General features: G+C 53.9%; 1 protein-coding gene across 6 annotated transcripts in view; it reads left to right on the forward strand.

Annotated features, from left to right (window-relative positions):
- The window catches only part of TMEM63B (transmembrane protein 63B), a 29,618-nt gene extending 21,811 nt beyond the window's left edge, over window positions 1-7,807 (forward strand). For all 6 annotated transcript variants that reach the window (XM_074397852.1, XM_074397853.1, XM_010333936.3 and 3 more), the window contains 11 exons: window positions 91-228; window positions 368-521; window positions 2,165-2,271; window positions 2,482-2,568; window positions 2,822-2,887; window positions 4,081-4,243; window positions 4,839-4,944; window positions 5,973-6,140; window positions 6,388-6,503; window positions 6,677-6,757; window positions 7,001-7,807. In XM_074397852.1, the coding sequence (XP_074253953.1) occupies window positions 91-228; window positions 368-521; window positions 2,165-2,271; window positions 2,482-2,568; window positions 2,822-2,887; window positions 4,081-4,243; window positions 4,839-4,944; window positions 5,973-6,140; window positions 6,388-6,503; window positions 6,677-6,757; window positions 7,001-7,192 (1,378 nt within the window). In that variant the 3' untranslated portion in view covers window positions 7,193-7,807. The remainder of the gene's footprint in view (window positions 1-90; window positions 229-367; window positions 522-2,164; window positions 2,272-2,481; window positions 2,569-2,821; window positions 2,888-4,080; window positions 4,244-4,838; window positions 4,945-5,972; window positions 6,141-6,387; window positions 6,504-6,676; window positions 6,758-7,000) is intronic.
- Window positions 7,808-16,946: the final 9,139 nt, after the last annotated feature.

The following is a 16,946-nucleotide window of genomic DNA, read 5'->3' on the forward strand; positions in this document are numbered from 1 at the left end:
GCCAGGGGTCCTAGACCCCAGTGCTCCTGGTCCTCTGCCAACAATGTGGCCACCGGCTAGGTGTGTGGTAACCAGTGCCCATCTTTCTAGCATCCTGAAGGACTTCAACGTGTGTAAGTGCCAGGGCTGCACCTGCCGCGGGGAGCCACGCCCCTCATCCTGCAGCGAGTCCCTGCACATCTCCAACTGGAATGTGTCCTACGCCCCTGACCCCCAGAACATCTACTGGTGAGCAGACAGGTGGCAGGGCAGGCTTTCTGGGGCCTGGAGTGGGCTCAGTAGGTAGCGGAAGGAGAGGGATTGTCTTGGTGTCACTGGGGGCCAATCCTGCCCTTGGCCCCCGAGTGACCGCCCCCCACCTTTCCAGGGAGCACCTCTCCATCCGAGGCTTCATCTGGTGGCTGCGCTGCCTGGTCATCAACGTTGTCCTCTTCATCCTCCTCTTCTTCCTCACCACTCCAGCCATCATCATCACCACCATGGACAAGTTCAATGTCACCAAGCCTGTGGAGTACCTCAACGTGAGTCCCCATGCCCCTGTCACTTTCCACACTGGATTACAACACACAGGTCCTGATCCCTTTTCCTTCTGCCCAGCCCAGCCCGTTCTGCTTGTTCCAGCTCTGTGCCACCAACCAGCTCCCAGAAACCTCTGTGTGTACTTCCCTTGGGCTCCCTGCCACCTTCCCCCTCAGAGAGGCCACCCTCAGGTTTGCAACCCCTAGAGCAGGGGTCCCCAAACTTTTTACACAGGGGGCCAGTTCACTGTCCCTCAGACCGTTGGAGGGCCGGACTATGCAAGGTGTGACACCCTTCACAGCCAGCCCTGCTGCCTCCACTATCCCAGACAGCGGTATACAGTGTCACAGGCCCAGCACCGCCTCCAGTGCTGTATACAGGGATGGCGGTGATCAGCCTGTGACACTGTGTATACAGCGTCCTGGACATCTGCAGCAGCGGTGGGCCTCTTCTATGGGAAGCCCACTGCTGCATGTTTCCCCTATTATAAGACACCTCCTAAAAATAAGACAGCCCCCGTCTTTTGGGGGTAAAATTAATATAAGACAGGGTCTTATAATAGGGGAAACACGGTGTGTAGTAATGTTGGGGGAGACTTTTGGGCAAAGGGAGGTTATAGGGGCCATTATGTTGTCGTACATTTGGGGGAGTATGGGGACCATTGTACTGTGTAGTAATGGTTATAGTGCTTTGCCTTTCTTCCTACTTCTGCTGTTATTTCACACTGCTTCCGGTGATGTGGGGGCCGCAGCTGCAGACTGGATGTGCGTCATATGACGCGCTTCTGGAGCCGTGAGGCGTGCATCCCGCGTCACCGGAAGTAGTACTGTATGTGAGCGACGCAGCGCTTTGTGGTGCCGCCACATACTGTGCTCCTCTCACTGACCACCAGTGAAAGAGGTGCCCCTTCCTAAAGTGTGGCGGGGGCCGGATAAATGGCCTCAGGGGGCCGCAGTTTGGGGACGCCTGCCCTAGAGAAACACCCAGGGAAGAGAGAGCCTGGATTTAGTCCTGATCTCAGAGAAGTCCCCTTTCCTCACCCTTTAGTCTTTCTAACTGAAATAACAGAAGGGTTCAACTAGATCAGTGGCTTTTAGATCTGGATTCTGATCTCTTTGTCAGCGTGAAAGCCAACGTGGAAAAGCAGGGCTGCTCCGATGACAGTAGGGTGATGTGCACGTCTGCCTAGCCTCCGCTCACCCTTCCTGCCGGGCACAGAGCACACCTCTTTGGAACCTCAGAGTTTGAAGAAGAACAGTTTGCAAATCACTAGGAGTGATAATAGCATAATAGATAAGACCTAGACTGCACATTTCGAATCCTGACCCCACGACTTGCTACCTAGGGAAGCTATTGAATCTCTTTTTGCTCCAGTTTACTTATCTGTCAAATGGAAAGTACATCAGCAGTGCTTAGCACATAGTAGGTGTTCAGCAAATGCTGACTGTCAGTATTATTCACCCTGGGGTTATACATGTGGCCCTGGCCCCCACCCTCACCCCAGCCCTCCAGATGTTCTAGACTTCCAGCATGGGATCCCTTAGAGTTGCGGGGCCCAGGGCTCAGCTTGGGAGGAGGCACATAAGCAAATCCACCTGGGCCCCCTAGACTCCCCTGCTTGACACCCCCCTGTGCCCTGCTGCAGAATCCCATCATCACCCAGTTCTTCCCCACCCTGCTGCTGTGGTGCTTCTCGGCCCTGCTTCCCACCATTGTCTACTACTCAGCCTTCTTTGAAGCCCACTGGACACGGTAAGGTGCCTCCACCCACACCACACCTCACTGTGGCCTGCCCTCAATGACCCGTCCTCACTGGCAGCACTTTGCCCTTCAGGCTCCTGGCTCTGGGCAGTCTCAGAGCTGGCAGGGAAGGGTTAGTGTCCAGCACCCTCACCTTGGGAGGGTGGGGTATGGGGCCTGGGTTCACTTGACCTGTCCTATTCCTTGCTCCTCTCCCTCCAGCTCCGGGGAGAACAGGACCACCATGCACAAGTGCTACACTTTCCTCATCTTTATGGTGCTGCTCCTGCCCTCACTGGGACTGAGCAGGTGAGTTTAGGGGGATGGGACAGAAGCCAGGGTGGGGGGATTGCAGGACAGGGAGAGGAGAGCAGTTCAGGCTTCCTACCTCCCCTACAAGGCAAGGGATACAAGATGGGAAGCCTGGCTACCCCCAGGCCTCCTGACTTAACCCACCCCATGTCTGGGAGTCTCCCCAGTGGCTCACAGAGGAGGAACTTCCCCTCTCCTGGTGTTCTGCCCCACTCCAGCCCCACCCCATCTCTCCTTTGCTTCCCACCAGCCTGGACCTCTTCTTCCGCTGGCTCTTTGATAAGAAATTCTTGGCTGAGGCAGCTATTCGGTTTGAGTGAGTGACTGGGGCCCCTAGGGAAAGAGACCGGATCGCAGGGTGGGTATGTTTGAGAGACACTGCCAGCCCCATGGGAGGGTGCGACAAAGCTTCCAACCTCTGGAAGGGGAAGAAGAGGGTCTGGCGGGGTCACCCCAAAGGTGTCTTGGGTATATACATGATAGAAGTCCCTGGGGTCTGTGTTAAGGTTCACTGTCTGGTAACCTGTCTGGATGCTAAGATCACCCTCAAGGTATATTTAGGGATTGGGGGCCCACATTCTGGTAGTTTCTGGGGGGGTGTCTTGTACCCATATTGTGGGACTAACTGTGGACGTCTCGAGTTTCAATTGGGAGGTTTGGGGAGCTATCTCTAGTGACAGCTTGGTCCTACTTAGGGAGTGTCTTGGAGGCTACTAGGGGTATCCCCGAAGGTCTCTAGAGCCCATATTTTTGGGTGTCTGTGGAAGGCCCTTGGCTTTATAACTCTGGGGTATCTGTAGGGGGCTAAAGGGCTCACACTTTTGGTTGTTCATGTGGGACACGTTCTCTAAATTTTGAGAACATCTCTAAAATTTCAGGCTTTTATTCAGAGATGTGACTCCGGAGTTCTGTATGGGCATCTTCTCTGAGAATTATGAGGCTATTTTGGGGTCATGCACCATGGCTGCAGGCACAAACTCTAGGGTTCTTGCTCTAGGGCATCTATGGTGATCTTTGACTCACATTTGGGGCATCTCAGGCACTGATAGAGGTTCCTGGGCTCCCCCAGAGATGTTGAGGGGAGGGTCTCAAAGCTTGCTTGTGGAGGTATCTGAGGCTCACACTCTAGGGGTAACTCGAGTTAAGTTATGGTGTAAGTGGGGGAATCTTCTGGGTGTTCCTCGGGCGCTCAGCCTTTGGGTTCTTTGAGGGTCTCACTGGGTTGTCTTTGGGGATCCTAGGCAGTTCTCCCCTGAACATTCTGGTAGCCATAGATGGTCTTGAGCACTCTCTCCATGGGTCTTTATGGGGCACAAGTTCTTGGAGGTGTCTGTTGCCACTCTGTCTGTCTCTGGGGGGAACAGGGCACAGGTGTTTTGGGGGCTAAGCTGGGGGTATCCATGTGGAAGAAGCACGTTGGTGGAGGTGTGGGGTGCTGTAATTCTGGCAGTGGGCGGGCAGCCACCGGGTCACCCCAGGGGTCAGTGCTGGAGCACCTGGTGCCCGCAGGTGTGTGTTCCTGCCCGACAACGGCGCCTTCTTCGTGAACTACGTCATTGCCTCAGCCTTTATCGGCAACGCCATGGACCTGCTGCGCATCCCAGGCCTGCTCATGTACATGATCCGGCTCTGCCTGGCGCGCTCGGCCGCCGAGAGGCGCAACGTGAAGCGGGTACGGCCGCCTGGGGCAGCAGCGGCCCGCACAGCGCCCCCTGGTGGCCCAACAAGAAACAGCAGCCATTGCGCTAGGGTTGGGGGGCACAGGAGGGCTGAGACTTGGGGAGTCCAGTTAACTTACGGTGGCTCCAGACCATCCCCTTCCCATTTCTGGGGCCTTCGTATTCTGCCATGGGTGGACATAGGTAACCCTGAAGACCCCTGCCAGTTCTGACAGTAGCATTCTATGATGGGAGTTGGGGAGGTCTGGGTCCCTAGCACTAGGATCCCTCTGTCTTAATTCAACAAGAGGGCTCTGGGCATCCCACTCCCAAGTCCACCCAACTCTTTCCCCTACCTGCCAGGTCCCGACCCCTTGAAGGCCCCTCTCCATGCCCTGTCACTGCAACTGCATCCACCCTGACCGTCCTCTCAGCCATAGCCCCTCTCTCCATCTGCTCTGCCCTGCTCTACCGTAGACATTAGGTCCTATTCCCCATGGCTTTTTTTACGGCCCCAGAGGTCCTGGCCCCCTTCCCCCTCCCTCTTTCCTTGCTCCTCTGGTCAGTCCCAGCCTCCCTGAGCCATCCTCCTGCCCATCTCCCCCCCAGCATCAGGCCTACGAGTTCCAGTTTGGCGCAGCCTACGCCTGGATGATGTGCGTCTTCACGGTGGTCATGACCTACAGTATCACCTGCCCCATCATCGTGCCCTTCGGTAGGCACCGCCGCGCCGGGACCTGGGCCCTGCTCGGGGGGACCCAGGACCTTATCCTCTCCACTCTAGGAAGGCAGGCCACCCCGAGTGGACAGGGCCCGGCTGGGAGACCCGCCCCTCGGGGCTCCCGCCCAGTCCCTGGCTCAGTCTGGGGCCTGGTCTGCAGGGAGGAGGGGGAGAGCCATCAGCTCAGGCCAGACCCAGCTGGCATGTCGGTCCCTGAGCAAAGTCACCCCAACATGGCCATACTCTCACAGACCTATGCCTTCACTCAGCATGATGTGCTTGGACACATATCACATATATGCTGACATGTTCACACACGCCCACACAGGCATCCATGCACACACTTGTACACCACCCTGTAAACTCAGGAAACACCTGGATTCCAGGGTGGGATGGGTCCTCACCACTCATGGAGATAGTCTGCTGTATCTGAGCTGTGTGACTTGGGCAGGTCTCACTTTCTGAAGTTTTGCAAAGTTTCTTTTTAACCATCACCCCCACTGGTAGCCTCTACTTTTCTCCCCAATAACATCCTAACTCCTTAACCAACCCTTCCTGGTTATTGAAGGCTCCAACTTCCCAAACTAACTTCCTCGTCCTCATTAGAAACTCCCTATCCCTCAGCCTCCAGGAGAATAGAATAGAACTTGTCCCTTAATTTATACTCATCTGTTTAGGGACAGGGATAGAGATAACTAATACAGATTTTAAGAAGACACTTGTTGATCCAAATGACTAGATTTCCAATAGTAGAATTCCTAATAAGGTGTGCAGAATGAAGGAGTTGAACTGGAGGAAAGTGAAGTTCTGTGGTCATGCTGGGGCGTGGGACACTGTCCGGTCCTGGGGCCCGGGCAGGAGTTCTGAGATCATGCTGGGGCACAGGACACTGTAATGTCCTGGGGCCTGGGCAGGAGGAGGGATCAACCCTTTGCAGCCTCAGGACCAGAAGAACCTGAGACAGAGACACAAAGGTCCGGTGGCACTGGTTCCGAGGTCAGGGCCCATGTGGCTTCCCTTAGGGCTAATGTACATGCTGCTGAAGCACCTGGTAGACAGGTACAATCTCTACTACGCCTACCTGCCGGCCAAGCTGGACAAGAAGATCCACTCGGGGGCTGTGAACCAGGTGGTGGCTGCGCCCATCCTTTGCCTCTTCTGGCTGCTCTTCTTTTCCACCATGCGCACGGGTGAGGGATGCCCACCTAGGGAACGGGGGGTGAGCAGAGGGGATTCCAGCCAGAATCCAGGCAGAGCAGGTCACAGGAGGAGCCGCATGGCAGGGGGTGGCAGGCAAGGAGCCTGGGAGAGGCGGGGGTAAGGGTGTAGCACCTAGAAGAGTGAGGATTGCATTCAGAGGGTATCAGAAGCTGGGACAGAGAGGCCCAGGGGGACCACAGGAGAGATAGCAACCCCATTCTTTGCCCCCAACACCAGGGTTCCTAGCTCCCACGTCTATGTTCACATTTGTGGTCCTGGTCATCACCATCGTCATCTGTCTCTGCCACGTCTGCTTTGGACACTTCAAATACCTCAGTGCCCACAACTACAAGGTGTGGGGCAAGGGTGGAAGGGGGATGGCTGTGGGCAGGAGCTCAAGGGGATGCAGAGGGCCCCCAGGGCTGGCAAGGGCTGAGGGCAGCACCAACAGAGCCAAGTGGGCGTGGGGCCTTGATCAGGGCTGAGGACATGCCCCCACTCCCTGACTCATTCTGGACCCTTCAAGATTGAGCACACGGAGACAGATACTGTGGACCCCAGAAGCAATGGACGGGCCTCCACTGCTGCTGCTGTCCCCAAATCTGCGGTGAGTGCCCCTAAGGGTTGGGAGGGGCCTCTGACAGATTCTGCCTCAAAGCCGGATGTCCCCTTAGTCCTGCAGAAAGGGAAACCTGTTCCAGACCCCATGGGTGGGGAGAAAACTGGTCTCCCTGGAGGGCCACCTCCACCCCCAGGGCCCTGCCCACTCTGCTGTCCTACAGGCCCTGGTGTTCCCTCCATCCATGAGGGGCAGCTGTTCACTTTACCCCCAATTCCTCTCCCCCTTCAGAAATACATCGCTCAGGTGCTGCAGGACTCAGAGGTGGACGGGGATGGGGATGGGGCTCCTGGGAGCTCAGGAGACGAGCCCCCATCATCCTCATCCCAAGATGAGGAGTTGCTGATGCCGCCTGACGGCCTCACGGACACAGACTTCCAGTCTTGCGAGGACAGCCTCATAGAGAATGAGATTCACCAGTAAGGGGAGGGAGGGCCCTGGAGGCCGCATCCTGCCCCACCCCACCCCCACTCCCACGGACACTAAAACGCTAATAATTTATTAGATCTAAAGCCCCTTCCTCCCAAGCCCCTGCTTTCATTAAGGTATTTAAACCTGGGGATTTCACCGCTCTCCCCCATGATGGAGGGAGGGAGGGAGCCCCCCAACCTCAGTAAGGAGAGCCCCGAGCCGGCCCCGGGGCAAAGAGGCAAAGAGGGAGTTCCCCCAGATCAGTACCCCCACCCCTCCCCAGCTAGTAGCATGACCAGGAAAGGGTTAATGAGAACTGAGAGGAGTACCTGGTGCCATGGCTGGAGACCTGGGGAGGCAGGTGGATCAGGGGCTGTCTCCCGGGTTCCTTCCTCCCTACAGTTCCTCCTGGGATCCTGCCCTCCAGGGAGGTGGAGCCTCCAGCCCCTAGGGGATGCATGAGAGGGGAGGGGGTGCTGAGTGGGAGGAAGAGTCAGGCTTAGAGCTGAGGTGGCCTGGGGGTGGGGGTGGGCAAGGCTGACACTGGAAAATGGGTTTTTGCACTGTTTGTTTTTTTTTTTGTTTTTTTTTTTTTTTCCTTTAAAATAAAAACAAAGAGAAAAGCTCTGAGGCAGGTGTCTGACTTGTGCTGCCCTGGGCATCTGGGCTGGGCCTCCCCACCCTCCTGTCTGGAGGGCCTGTTTGAGGTCCCTGTGTGATGCTGGGCAGGGGACTTGTTCAGAGTCTCATTTCCGTGTCAGGGAGATGAGAGAGTGGGACCAGGGAGAAACTTCAGGGGTATCTCAGATGCAGGAAGGGCCCCTGTGCCCAGGTGGCCACCACACCAGCCCCACCCGCTCTGATCCTTCCCCTGAGTCCCTGAGCAACACACATGGGACAGAAATCAAAGAGAAAAGGTTGTGCAAAGCCACAGGGTCCATGCTGGGCCAGGAAGAAGGCCCTTCTGAGCACCTCAAAACAAGCCTGGCCCCAGCCCATCTGTCCCTTCCCCAGGAGGGCCTGAGCTCCTTGCTGAGAAGCCCCCTCCCACCCGCCAGTCAAATCTTACCCATTCTCCAAGACCCAACTCAAATTCGCCTTCCCTTCAGGCGTCGTGGCTCACGCCTGTAATCCCAGCACTTTTGGGAGGCCAAAGTGGGCAGATCACCTGAGGTGAGGCGTTTGAGACCAGCCTGGCCAACATGGAGAAACCCTGTCTCTACAAAAATACAGAAATTAGATGGACATGATGCTACACGCCTGTAATCTCAGCTACTTGGGAGGCCGAGGCATGAGAATCACTTGAACCTGGGAGGCGGAGACTGCAGCGAGCCAAGATTGTGCCACTGCATTCCAGCCTAGATGACAGAGCAAGACCCTGTTCCCCAAAAAATTTTTTTTTCACCTTCTTGGGAGAAAGGTCCTGTGACTGCTGTAGCCCACCCTGCAAAGGCCCACAGGGCCATGTGGTCCACACTCACATACGTGTACACATGGTGTGTGCTGCGTGTATGGCGAGAGCCAGGAGGCCTGCATTCCAGTCCTTATTCTGTCACTAAATCGCTTTGCAACCCTGAAGAAGAGGAAAGAAAAGGAACTCCCAGAGGGAAGAAAAGAGACCTCAGAGGAGGAGGAGGAGGGGGAGGGGGAGGAAGGAGAAGAGCCAGGTTCCACAAAGTTCAGCAAAAAGCCACCAACAGCAGGAACAGCAAACACAACCCAGATAAAGATTGCCCAGGTGCCAGCAAGGAGCTGGAGCAAAGAGTGCCCAAGGTCCATCTGCAGGCTGCAGAGAGCTGCGGCAAACAGCTTGGAGGGGCAGTGTTCATGGTTGCTGGCTGTGAGTGGAGGATGGGCCAGTGACTGAGGTGAAAGTTGAGGTGTTGGTCCTGGCCCAGCCTCCATTTATATGTCAGATCTGCAGTGTCGTGAAACACGAACTCTCAGGTAAAGTCCCCAGAGTCTTGGGGCCAAGGGAGCAGAGTTCCTGCTGGTGGTTGGGCAGAAATTGGCATGGGAAGGAGTGCCTTAGTTGTGTGAAAGCTTCCTGGTGCTCCCAAAGCCTGTTTTCTGTATGGATGGGCAGGCACACCACTGCTATTTGCCTGGGAAGCCCCCTTGTCTGCACAGCATGGGCTGGACAGACCTCAGCCCCCACCTCTAGTTAGCCGAGACCCCCTCGTTCCTCACCTGCCCGGCATGCCTTCCCTTTCCTGTAGGGTATCCTGGCAGGGCCTGAAGTTGAAAACCAGGTTCCAGCACTTCCAGATGTGAAACTCCAGATAATGCCCAAGTAGTACGCAGAGCAAGGGTCCTGAGGACAGCCCTTCCCAGGGTGGGAGGCTATCATAGAGAGGAACACCTGTGCCCACCTGCACCCTGCCCCTGGCACCTTGTCACAGAGCTCACATCCAGGCAGATCACAGCAGAGAGATCCGAGGGGTGCAGTCATGGAATCAGAGTGAGCAGGGGAGACCACAGGATCCCCAAAGTCCGCTTCCTCCTTTCACAGCTGGGGGCAGCAGAAGATAGGATAAGAGCTGAAGTTACTGGTTCAAATCCTGGCTTGACCACTTAACAACCTCACTTTCCTCATCTGTAAAATGAGACTAGGGATGTCATGTCCTCGAGCTGTTTTATGGATTAAATAAGTGGGAAGTTCTTAGCCCAGTGTTTGGCACATAACAACTGAATAAACTGTAATTAATATTCTTATAGATAAGGAGATTGAGTCCCAGAAAAGGGGAAGGAGGGAGCCTTGCCCAAGGTCAGCTCCAGTGTCAGAGGCTGGAACAAGGTTCTGTGCTCCCATCGGGTGCTCTCGCACCTGTTCTGTGCCAGATTAGCACCAGGCAGGGCTGAGGGGCACTGCGATGACCTTGACCATCCCTGTCCTCAGCCATCATGCACTCCGGAGCAGAATTCTTAGCTCAAAGCATTCCCCCTTTCCGGTGGAGAGGCAGGACATAAGGTCAGACAAGTGGCCTAACCATGCCAGACTGGGGTCCCGCAAGGAGGGTGCTGCAGGTGGAATCGTCCCCCAAAAAGGCATGTTGAAGTCCTGGCTCTCAGTACCTCAGAATGTGACCTCATGTGGACATAGTGGGGTTGCGGATGTACTTCGCTAAATGAAGATGAGGTCATGCTGAATGCCTGGGCCCATAGCCCCATATGACTGGTGTCCTTGTAAAAAGAAGAGACACAGAGGAGGGTGCCGTGTGAAGACAGCAACACAGGGAAAGTGTCATGTCAGTGAGAAGGGGTTTTGGGAATGAAAAGGCCCAAGGTCAGGTTGTAAATGTCAGGTTGCTATGTCAGGGACAAACCCTTCCTGGAAACCTTGGGCTGAAAGAAAGGGCCTGGGACCTACCCTGATGGGATGACAATGATACAGTGAGGACAGCCAGGTGGAGGCTGCCCACCGTGGGGATGCTGGGTCATCTGTCCCTAAAGCGTGACCCTCAGCTGGGGAAGGGGCTGGGTTACCGAGAAGGAGAAAGTGGGAAGGCAGCTGTTAAACGGGCTGCTGGCCTAGGAATCCACTGCAATGAGAGAGTTCTGGGGGGAGGGTTTCTTCTCCCCCTCCCACCAGAACCTTCAACTGTCAAGCACTGAGCTAGCCACCAGCATGCAGCCCGCCCCAGGTAGGCACTCCTGGGGCCCTGCTTCTATGCCTCCCGCAGGCTAGGGCCTCCCCTCAGGGAAGGTGCTATGTCCTCCATCATGCTGAGTACTCCTTAAGGGTGTAGGCAGTGACTCTTCCATCAGACTGGATGCTCCCTAAGTACAGGACCTGAGCCTCTTGCTCAGACTGTTTGGGGACGCATAGGCCACTGGTGGTCAGCCTGGGTGGTAGGCCAGGCAGAAATTCTTCCTCCTCTCCACTGACAGTTGGAGTTGGGGAGAGGAGAGGGGCCGGCCATCCCGCTATCATGGCTGCTGGGGAAAAGGGTTTATGTGAAAAAGCCCAAGTAGAGAAGAAAACTCTAGGGAACAGAGAAAACTTCTCCCAAGCCTAGAAAAGCTGGTCCCTCAGCCCAGGAAGATGAGCTCCTCAGGGTGTCAGGGGCAGGACTGCCTGAGGCAAGCCTGGGACCAAACCCCAGGAGCTGGGGGAGAGTGGGCTGGGGGGAGGGGGCCGGAAGGGCAGAACTGAACTGTTCCTATGGGGCTGGGATGGTCAGAGGGCCGCCAGCCTTGTACCTCACTGTCAGCCTGGGGCACTGTGAGACCGTGGACCCTTAGACCCAGCCTCCCCGCTTCTCATGCCTTCCCTGTTTAACATCTGACCCTAGGAAGTTTCGGCCTAGCAGGTGACCCCAGACCCAGTTCTTGTTCTTCAGAAGTGCCCTGAGCTTAAGCCCAGAAGTTCAACACCAAGGTTGGGCAGCCTAGCAAGACCCCATCTCAAAATATAATTAATTAATTAATTACTAATTTTTAAAACGTCTCCTAAGATAACATCTTAGTTTTTTCCCAGCACCAGAAATCAAACTGTCCCTGAATCTACAGTCCCCTAATAACAATATATTGCATTTAGAAAATCACTGAGAGAGGCCAGGTGCAGTGGCTCACACCTGTAATCCCAGCACTTTGGGAGGCCAAGGCGAGTGGATCACCTGAGGTCAGGAGTTTGAGACCTGCCTGGCCAACATAGTGAAACCCTGTATCTACTAAAATACAAAAATTAGCCGGGCGTGTTGGGGTAATCCCAGCTACTCAAGAGGCTAAGGCAGGAGAATCTCCTGAACCCACGAGGTGGAGGTTGCAGTGAGCCAAGATCATGCCACTGCACCCCAGCCTAGGCAACAGATTGAGACTCTGTCTCAAAAAAAAAAAGAAGAAAAGAAAAGAAAAAGAAAATAGGCCCGGCGCGGTGGCTCACGCCTGTAATCCCAGCACTTTGGGAGGCCAAGGCGGGCAGATCACAAGGTCAAGAGATTGAGATCATCCTGGCCAACAGGGTGAAACCCCGTCTCTACTAAAAATACAAAAATTAGCTGGGCGTGGTGGCGTGCACCTGTAGTCTCAGCTACTCTGGAGACTGAGGCAGGAGAATTGCTTGAACCCGGGAGGAGGAGGTTGCAGTGAACCAAGATTGTGCCACTGCACTCCAGCCTGGCGCCTGGCGACAGAGCAAGACTCTGTCTCAAAAAAAAGAAAAAAGGTGGCTCATGCCTGTAATCCCAACACTTTGGGAGGCCAAGGCGGGTGGATCACGAGGTCAAGAGATCGAGACCATCCTGGTCAACATGGTGAAACCCCGTCTCTACTAAAAATACAAAAAATTAGCTGGGCATGGTGGCGCGTGCCTGTAATCCCAGCAACTCAGGAGGCTAAGGCAGGAGAATTGCCTGAACCCAGGAGGCGGAAGTTGCGGTGAGCCGAGATCGCGCCATTGCACTCCAGCCTGGGTAACAAGAGCGAAACTCCGACTCAAAAAAAAATAAAAGAAAAAGAAAAAAGAAAAAAAGAAAAGAAAAAGAAAATCACTGACAGTAGATTTTAAGTGTTCTCACCACAAAAAAGTAACAAGTATGTGAAGTAATGCAGCTATTAATTAGGTCAGCCGAGCCATTCCACAGTGAATACATACTTCAAAACACCATGTCATACACAACAGATATATACATTTTTTTGTTAGTAAAATAAAATAGATTTAGTTAAAATCAATCTACAGGTTCTCAGTCTGAAGGAGGAGACAGGACATGCAGCTGCAGCAGAAGGCTTCCGGTCTGGTCATGCCTTTTCATATGCAGCAGCCCTGCTTCCCACGCTTTGCAGTTTCAATTACCTGCTGTCAACTGCAGTGTGAAAACATTCAAATACCTTCTTGTGAGAGAGAGACCACATTCGCATCACTGCTATTGTTTGTTTGTTTGTTTGTTTTGAGACGGAGTTTCGCTCCTGTTACCCAGGCTGGAGTGCAATGGCGCGATCTCGGCTCACCACAACCTCTGCCTCCTGGGTTCAGGCAATTCTCCTGCCTCAGCCTACTGAGTAGCTGGGATTACAGGCACGAGCCACCATGCCCAGCTAATTTTTTGTATTTTTAGTAGAGACGGGGTTTCACCATGTTGACCAGGATGGTCTCGATCTCTTGACCTCGTGATCCACCCGCCTCAGCCTCCCAAAGTGCTGGGATTACAGGCGTGAGCCACTGTGCCCGGCACTGCTATTGTTATAATTGTTCTATTTTATTACTTATTATGGTTTACCACTTACTGTGCCTAAGTTATAAACTAAACTTTATCATAGGTACGTACATAAAGGAAGACATAGTATTGATATATACAGGGTTTGGTACTACCTGCAGTTTCAGTGTCCACTGGGGGTATTGGAAGGTACCCCTAGGTATAAGGGGATCTACTGTGTTGCTCTGGCCATCTGTCTGTGCTTCCCACAGGCAACCTTGGTCTGTCTGTCTCAGCCTCCTGAGTAGCTGAAACTACAAGTACATGCCACCACACTCAGCTGATTTTTGTATTTTTAGTAGAGACGGGGTTTCACCATGTTGACCATGTTGGTCTCAAACTCCTGACCTCAAGTGATCTTCCCACCTCAGCCTCTCAAAGTACTGGGTTTACAGGCGTGAGCCACCTAAGACAGTTAGGTGCCCAGCCTAGAGACATTTTCCATGACAACTGTGGTGGTGTGCACAGGTGTGTCACTCCTTCCTACAAGTCAGAGCTGAGTAATGAGCTCACACCCTGGGGGCTGGGTATGCAGCTTCGAAGCCGGGTTTGGGTGCCAGACAGTGAGAAATGTCTTGTTGGGCTGGGTGGTGACTAGGGGACAGAGGGCTCTGGGGAAATGAGACAAGGGGAGGGAGGTGGAACCTGCATCGCCTTGGCCTACCCTCTGATATTCTTCCAGTCTTCTCCAACAACGGCATCTTCCCTGGTCCTTCCAGGCCCCCAGGAGAGCTCAACACCCTCAGTCCTCAGGGAAGCCAGGGTAGAGGCCGCCTGGAGGGACTGCATGGTGGCAGGGCATGGAGTGGTTTGCCTCATCGTGTGGGTGGCCTTAGATGATTCGCTCAGCCCAGGTGTGTCAACCTCAGATCTCTTGACATTTTGAGCTAGAAAATTCTTTATTGTGGAGGATTTCCTCTACACTGAGGGGCACCCAGCAGCATCCCTGGTCTCTACCTACCAGATGCCAGTACCCCCCACCCAAGACCTGCCCTAGTTATGACAACCAACATTGCTTCTAGACATTGCCACCTGTTCCCTGTGGGCCATAATCACTCGGGTTGAGAACCTCTGACTCAGTCTCTCTGTGGAGGCCCCTGGCTTCCACCCAGGTCAGATGGTATGGTCACACTGATTTGCCAGCTTCGCAGACAGGGATCAGGGGATGACAGAAGAGTTCAGCTCTCTCCTCCCAGGCCTGCTCTCCACCCTACTCTCGGAAGCCCCTGGGGCTCCACTGTTTATCGCCTGAAGGGGTGAGGGAGCTTTCATTACCATTTCTAAGAGAATCCCAGAGGGCTTGGGTTGTAAGAAGCAGGGTTTGAGAAAAATGGAGGGGAAAAGAGCCAGGAGAATTCCCAGATTCTGGCTCTACCCACCCTTTTCCCTGCTCCCCAGCCCTGATGCTTCCAGAACCAGGAAGTCAAAGTACACCCCACCCTCAGGGGAATGGGGCGTGCTTAGCGAAGGGAAAGGGGGATAGTCACTCCCCCACAGAATCTCCCTGATGATCCCAGCAGCCTGGTAGCCCTTCTTCCTTACACCTTCTTCTGTCTCTGTGGCCCAAGGAGCTGAACCTGGGGAGGAATCACATGGGAGGGTCCTCTCCACGCTCTGTGTCGGGGGTGAATTCATCTGGACCCCGCAATGCCCAACCCAGAATAAATGCTCCATAAAACATGCCTGGTCAGGCACGGTGGCTCATGCCTGTAATCCCAGCACTTTGAGGGACCAAGGCGGGCGGATCACAAGGTCAGGTGTTCAAGACCAGCCTGACCAATATAGTGAAACCCCAACTCTACTAAAAATACAAAAATTAGCCAAGTGTGGTGATGTGTGCCTATAATCCCAGCTACTCAAGAGGCTGAGACAGGAGAATTGCTTGAACCCACGAGGCTGTGATTGCAGTGAGTCGAGATCGTGCCACTGCAGTTTAGCCTGGGCGATAGAGCGAGACTCCATCTCAAAAAAAAAAAAAACCACAAAAAGCAAAAAACACACCCCTAAGGCAAGCTAGGGTTTGCCCTCAGGAGCTCAAACCAGTGACAAAGGCAGACAAATGCACACATGACTCCAATATGGGAGTAGTGTCACTAGTATCATTAAATCCTATGATGGAGGGGTCATGTGATCCTAGAAGGGGATCAACAAACACCAGTTGACCAGCTAGGTCAGTGGGGAGAAGGGGTCATGTGATCCTAGAAGGAGCTCAACAAACACCAGTTGACCAGCTAGGTCAGTGGGGAGAAGGTGACTAACATTTTCTGAGCACCTGCTAAACTCCTGTCTTTTTCACAAACATTGCATTCTTCAATCCTGGAACACCCTCCCATGTAGAAGGCAGCAGCCTCTATACATAAGTGAGGAAACCAAGGCTCAGGGAGGTCAAACAAGTGGCCCAAGGTCACACAGCTAACACGCTGGCTCCAGTGCAGCCCAAGGCACTAGCTCTGCCAGCTGCTCCACACAGGGAAAGTGACTTCACAAAGACCACACACACGCTGCAGTACAGTGGATGCAGGGGCGCACTGAGGGCACCTCCCTCTCCAGCACAACCAAGGCCCCTCACTGCGGCAACCTTCCAGCACGGCAGCGAGCGTGCCTATGTGTGAGCCCTGACACAAATGCCCACCAAGTCTGAGGAAGGTCAGCCTCTCTGTGCCTCAGATTCTCTGTCTGTAGCAGAGAAAGTATAATACCAAGCTTAACCAGTGGGGTGGTTGTGAGGATTCAATTAGCTAATGCACATAGGGTGTTTAGAATGGTGCAATGCATGTCGTGAGCCCTCATGTGCTGCTATTATTTTTAGAAACGCTATATAAGTGCTCAATACTCATAACGGAGGCAGGAGTCCTAATATCTTCTCATCACAAGCCACAGGCTCCATGGAGATATGAAAGCCAGGATCCCGAGTCTCCTCAACCTTATTATTTTTTGTTTGTTCGTTTTGGAGATGGGGTCTCGCTTTGTCACCCAGGCTGGAAAGCAGTGGAAGGACTATGCCTCACTGCTGCTTCCAACTCCCAGGCTTAATCCATCCTCCCACTCAGCCTCCCAAGGAGCTGGGACCACAGGCCCATGCTACCATGCCCAACTAATTTTTTAAAAATTTTATTTTGTATACACAGGAGTCTCACCGTATTCCCCTTGCTGGTCTCGTGAGGCTGAGGAGGGAGGATCACTTGAGCTCAGGAGTTTGAGGTTGTAGTGAGCCATAATTGTGCCACTGCACTGCAGCCTGGGCAACAGAGTAAGACTCTGTCTCAAAAAAGTATATAGCCAGGCGCAGTGGTTCCCGCCTATAATCCCAGCACTTTGGGAGGCTGAGGTGGGAGGATCACAAGGTCAGGAGTTCAAGACTAGCCTGACCAATATGATGAAACCTTATCTCTACTAAAAATACAAAAATTAGCTGAGTGTGGTGACTTGGGTAGATCTCCCGAGGTAGGGAGTTCTAGACCAGCCCAACCGCCTTGGAGAAACCCTGTCTCTACTAAAAATACAAAATAGCCGGGCATGGTGGTGCATGCCTGTAATCCCAGCTACCTGGGAGGCTAAAGTATGCGAGTCGC

This window comes from Saimiri boliviensis, chromosome 4, assembly GCF_048565385.1.
Source record: "Saimiri boliviensis isolate mSaiBol1 chromosome 4, mSaiBol1.pri, whole genome shotgun sequence".
Taxonomy (NCBI): Eukaryota; Metazoa; Chordata; class Mammalia; order Primates; family Cebidae; genus Saimiri; species Saimiri boliviensis.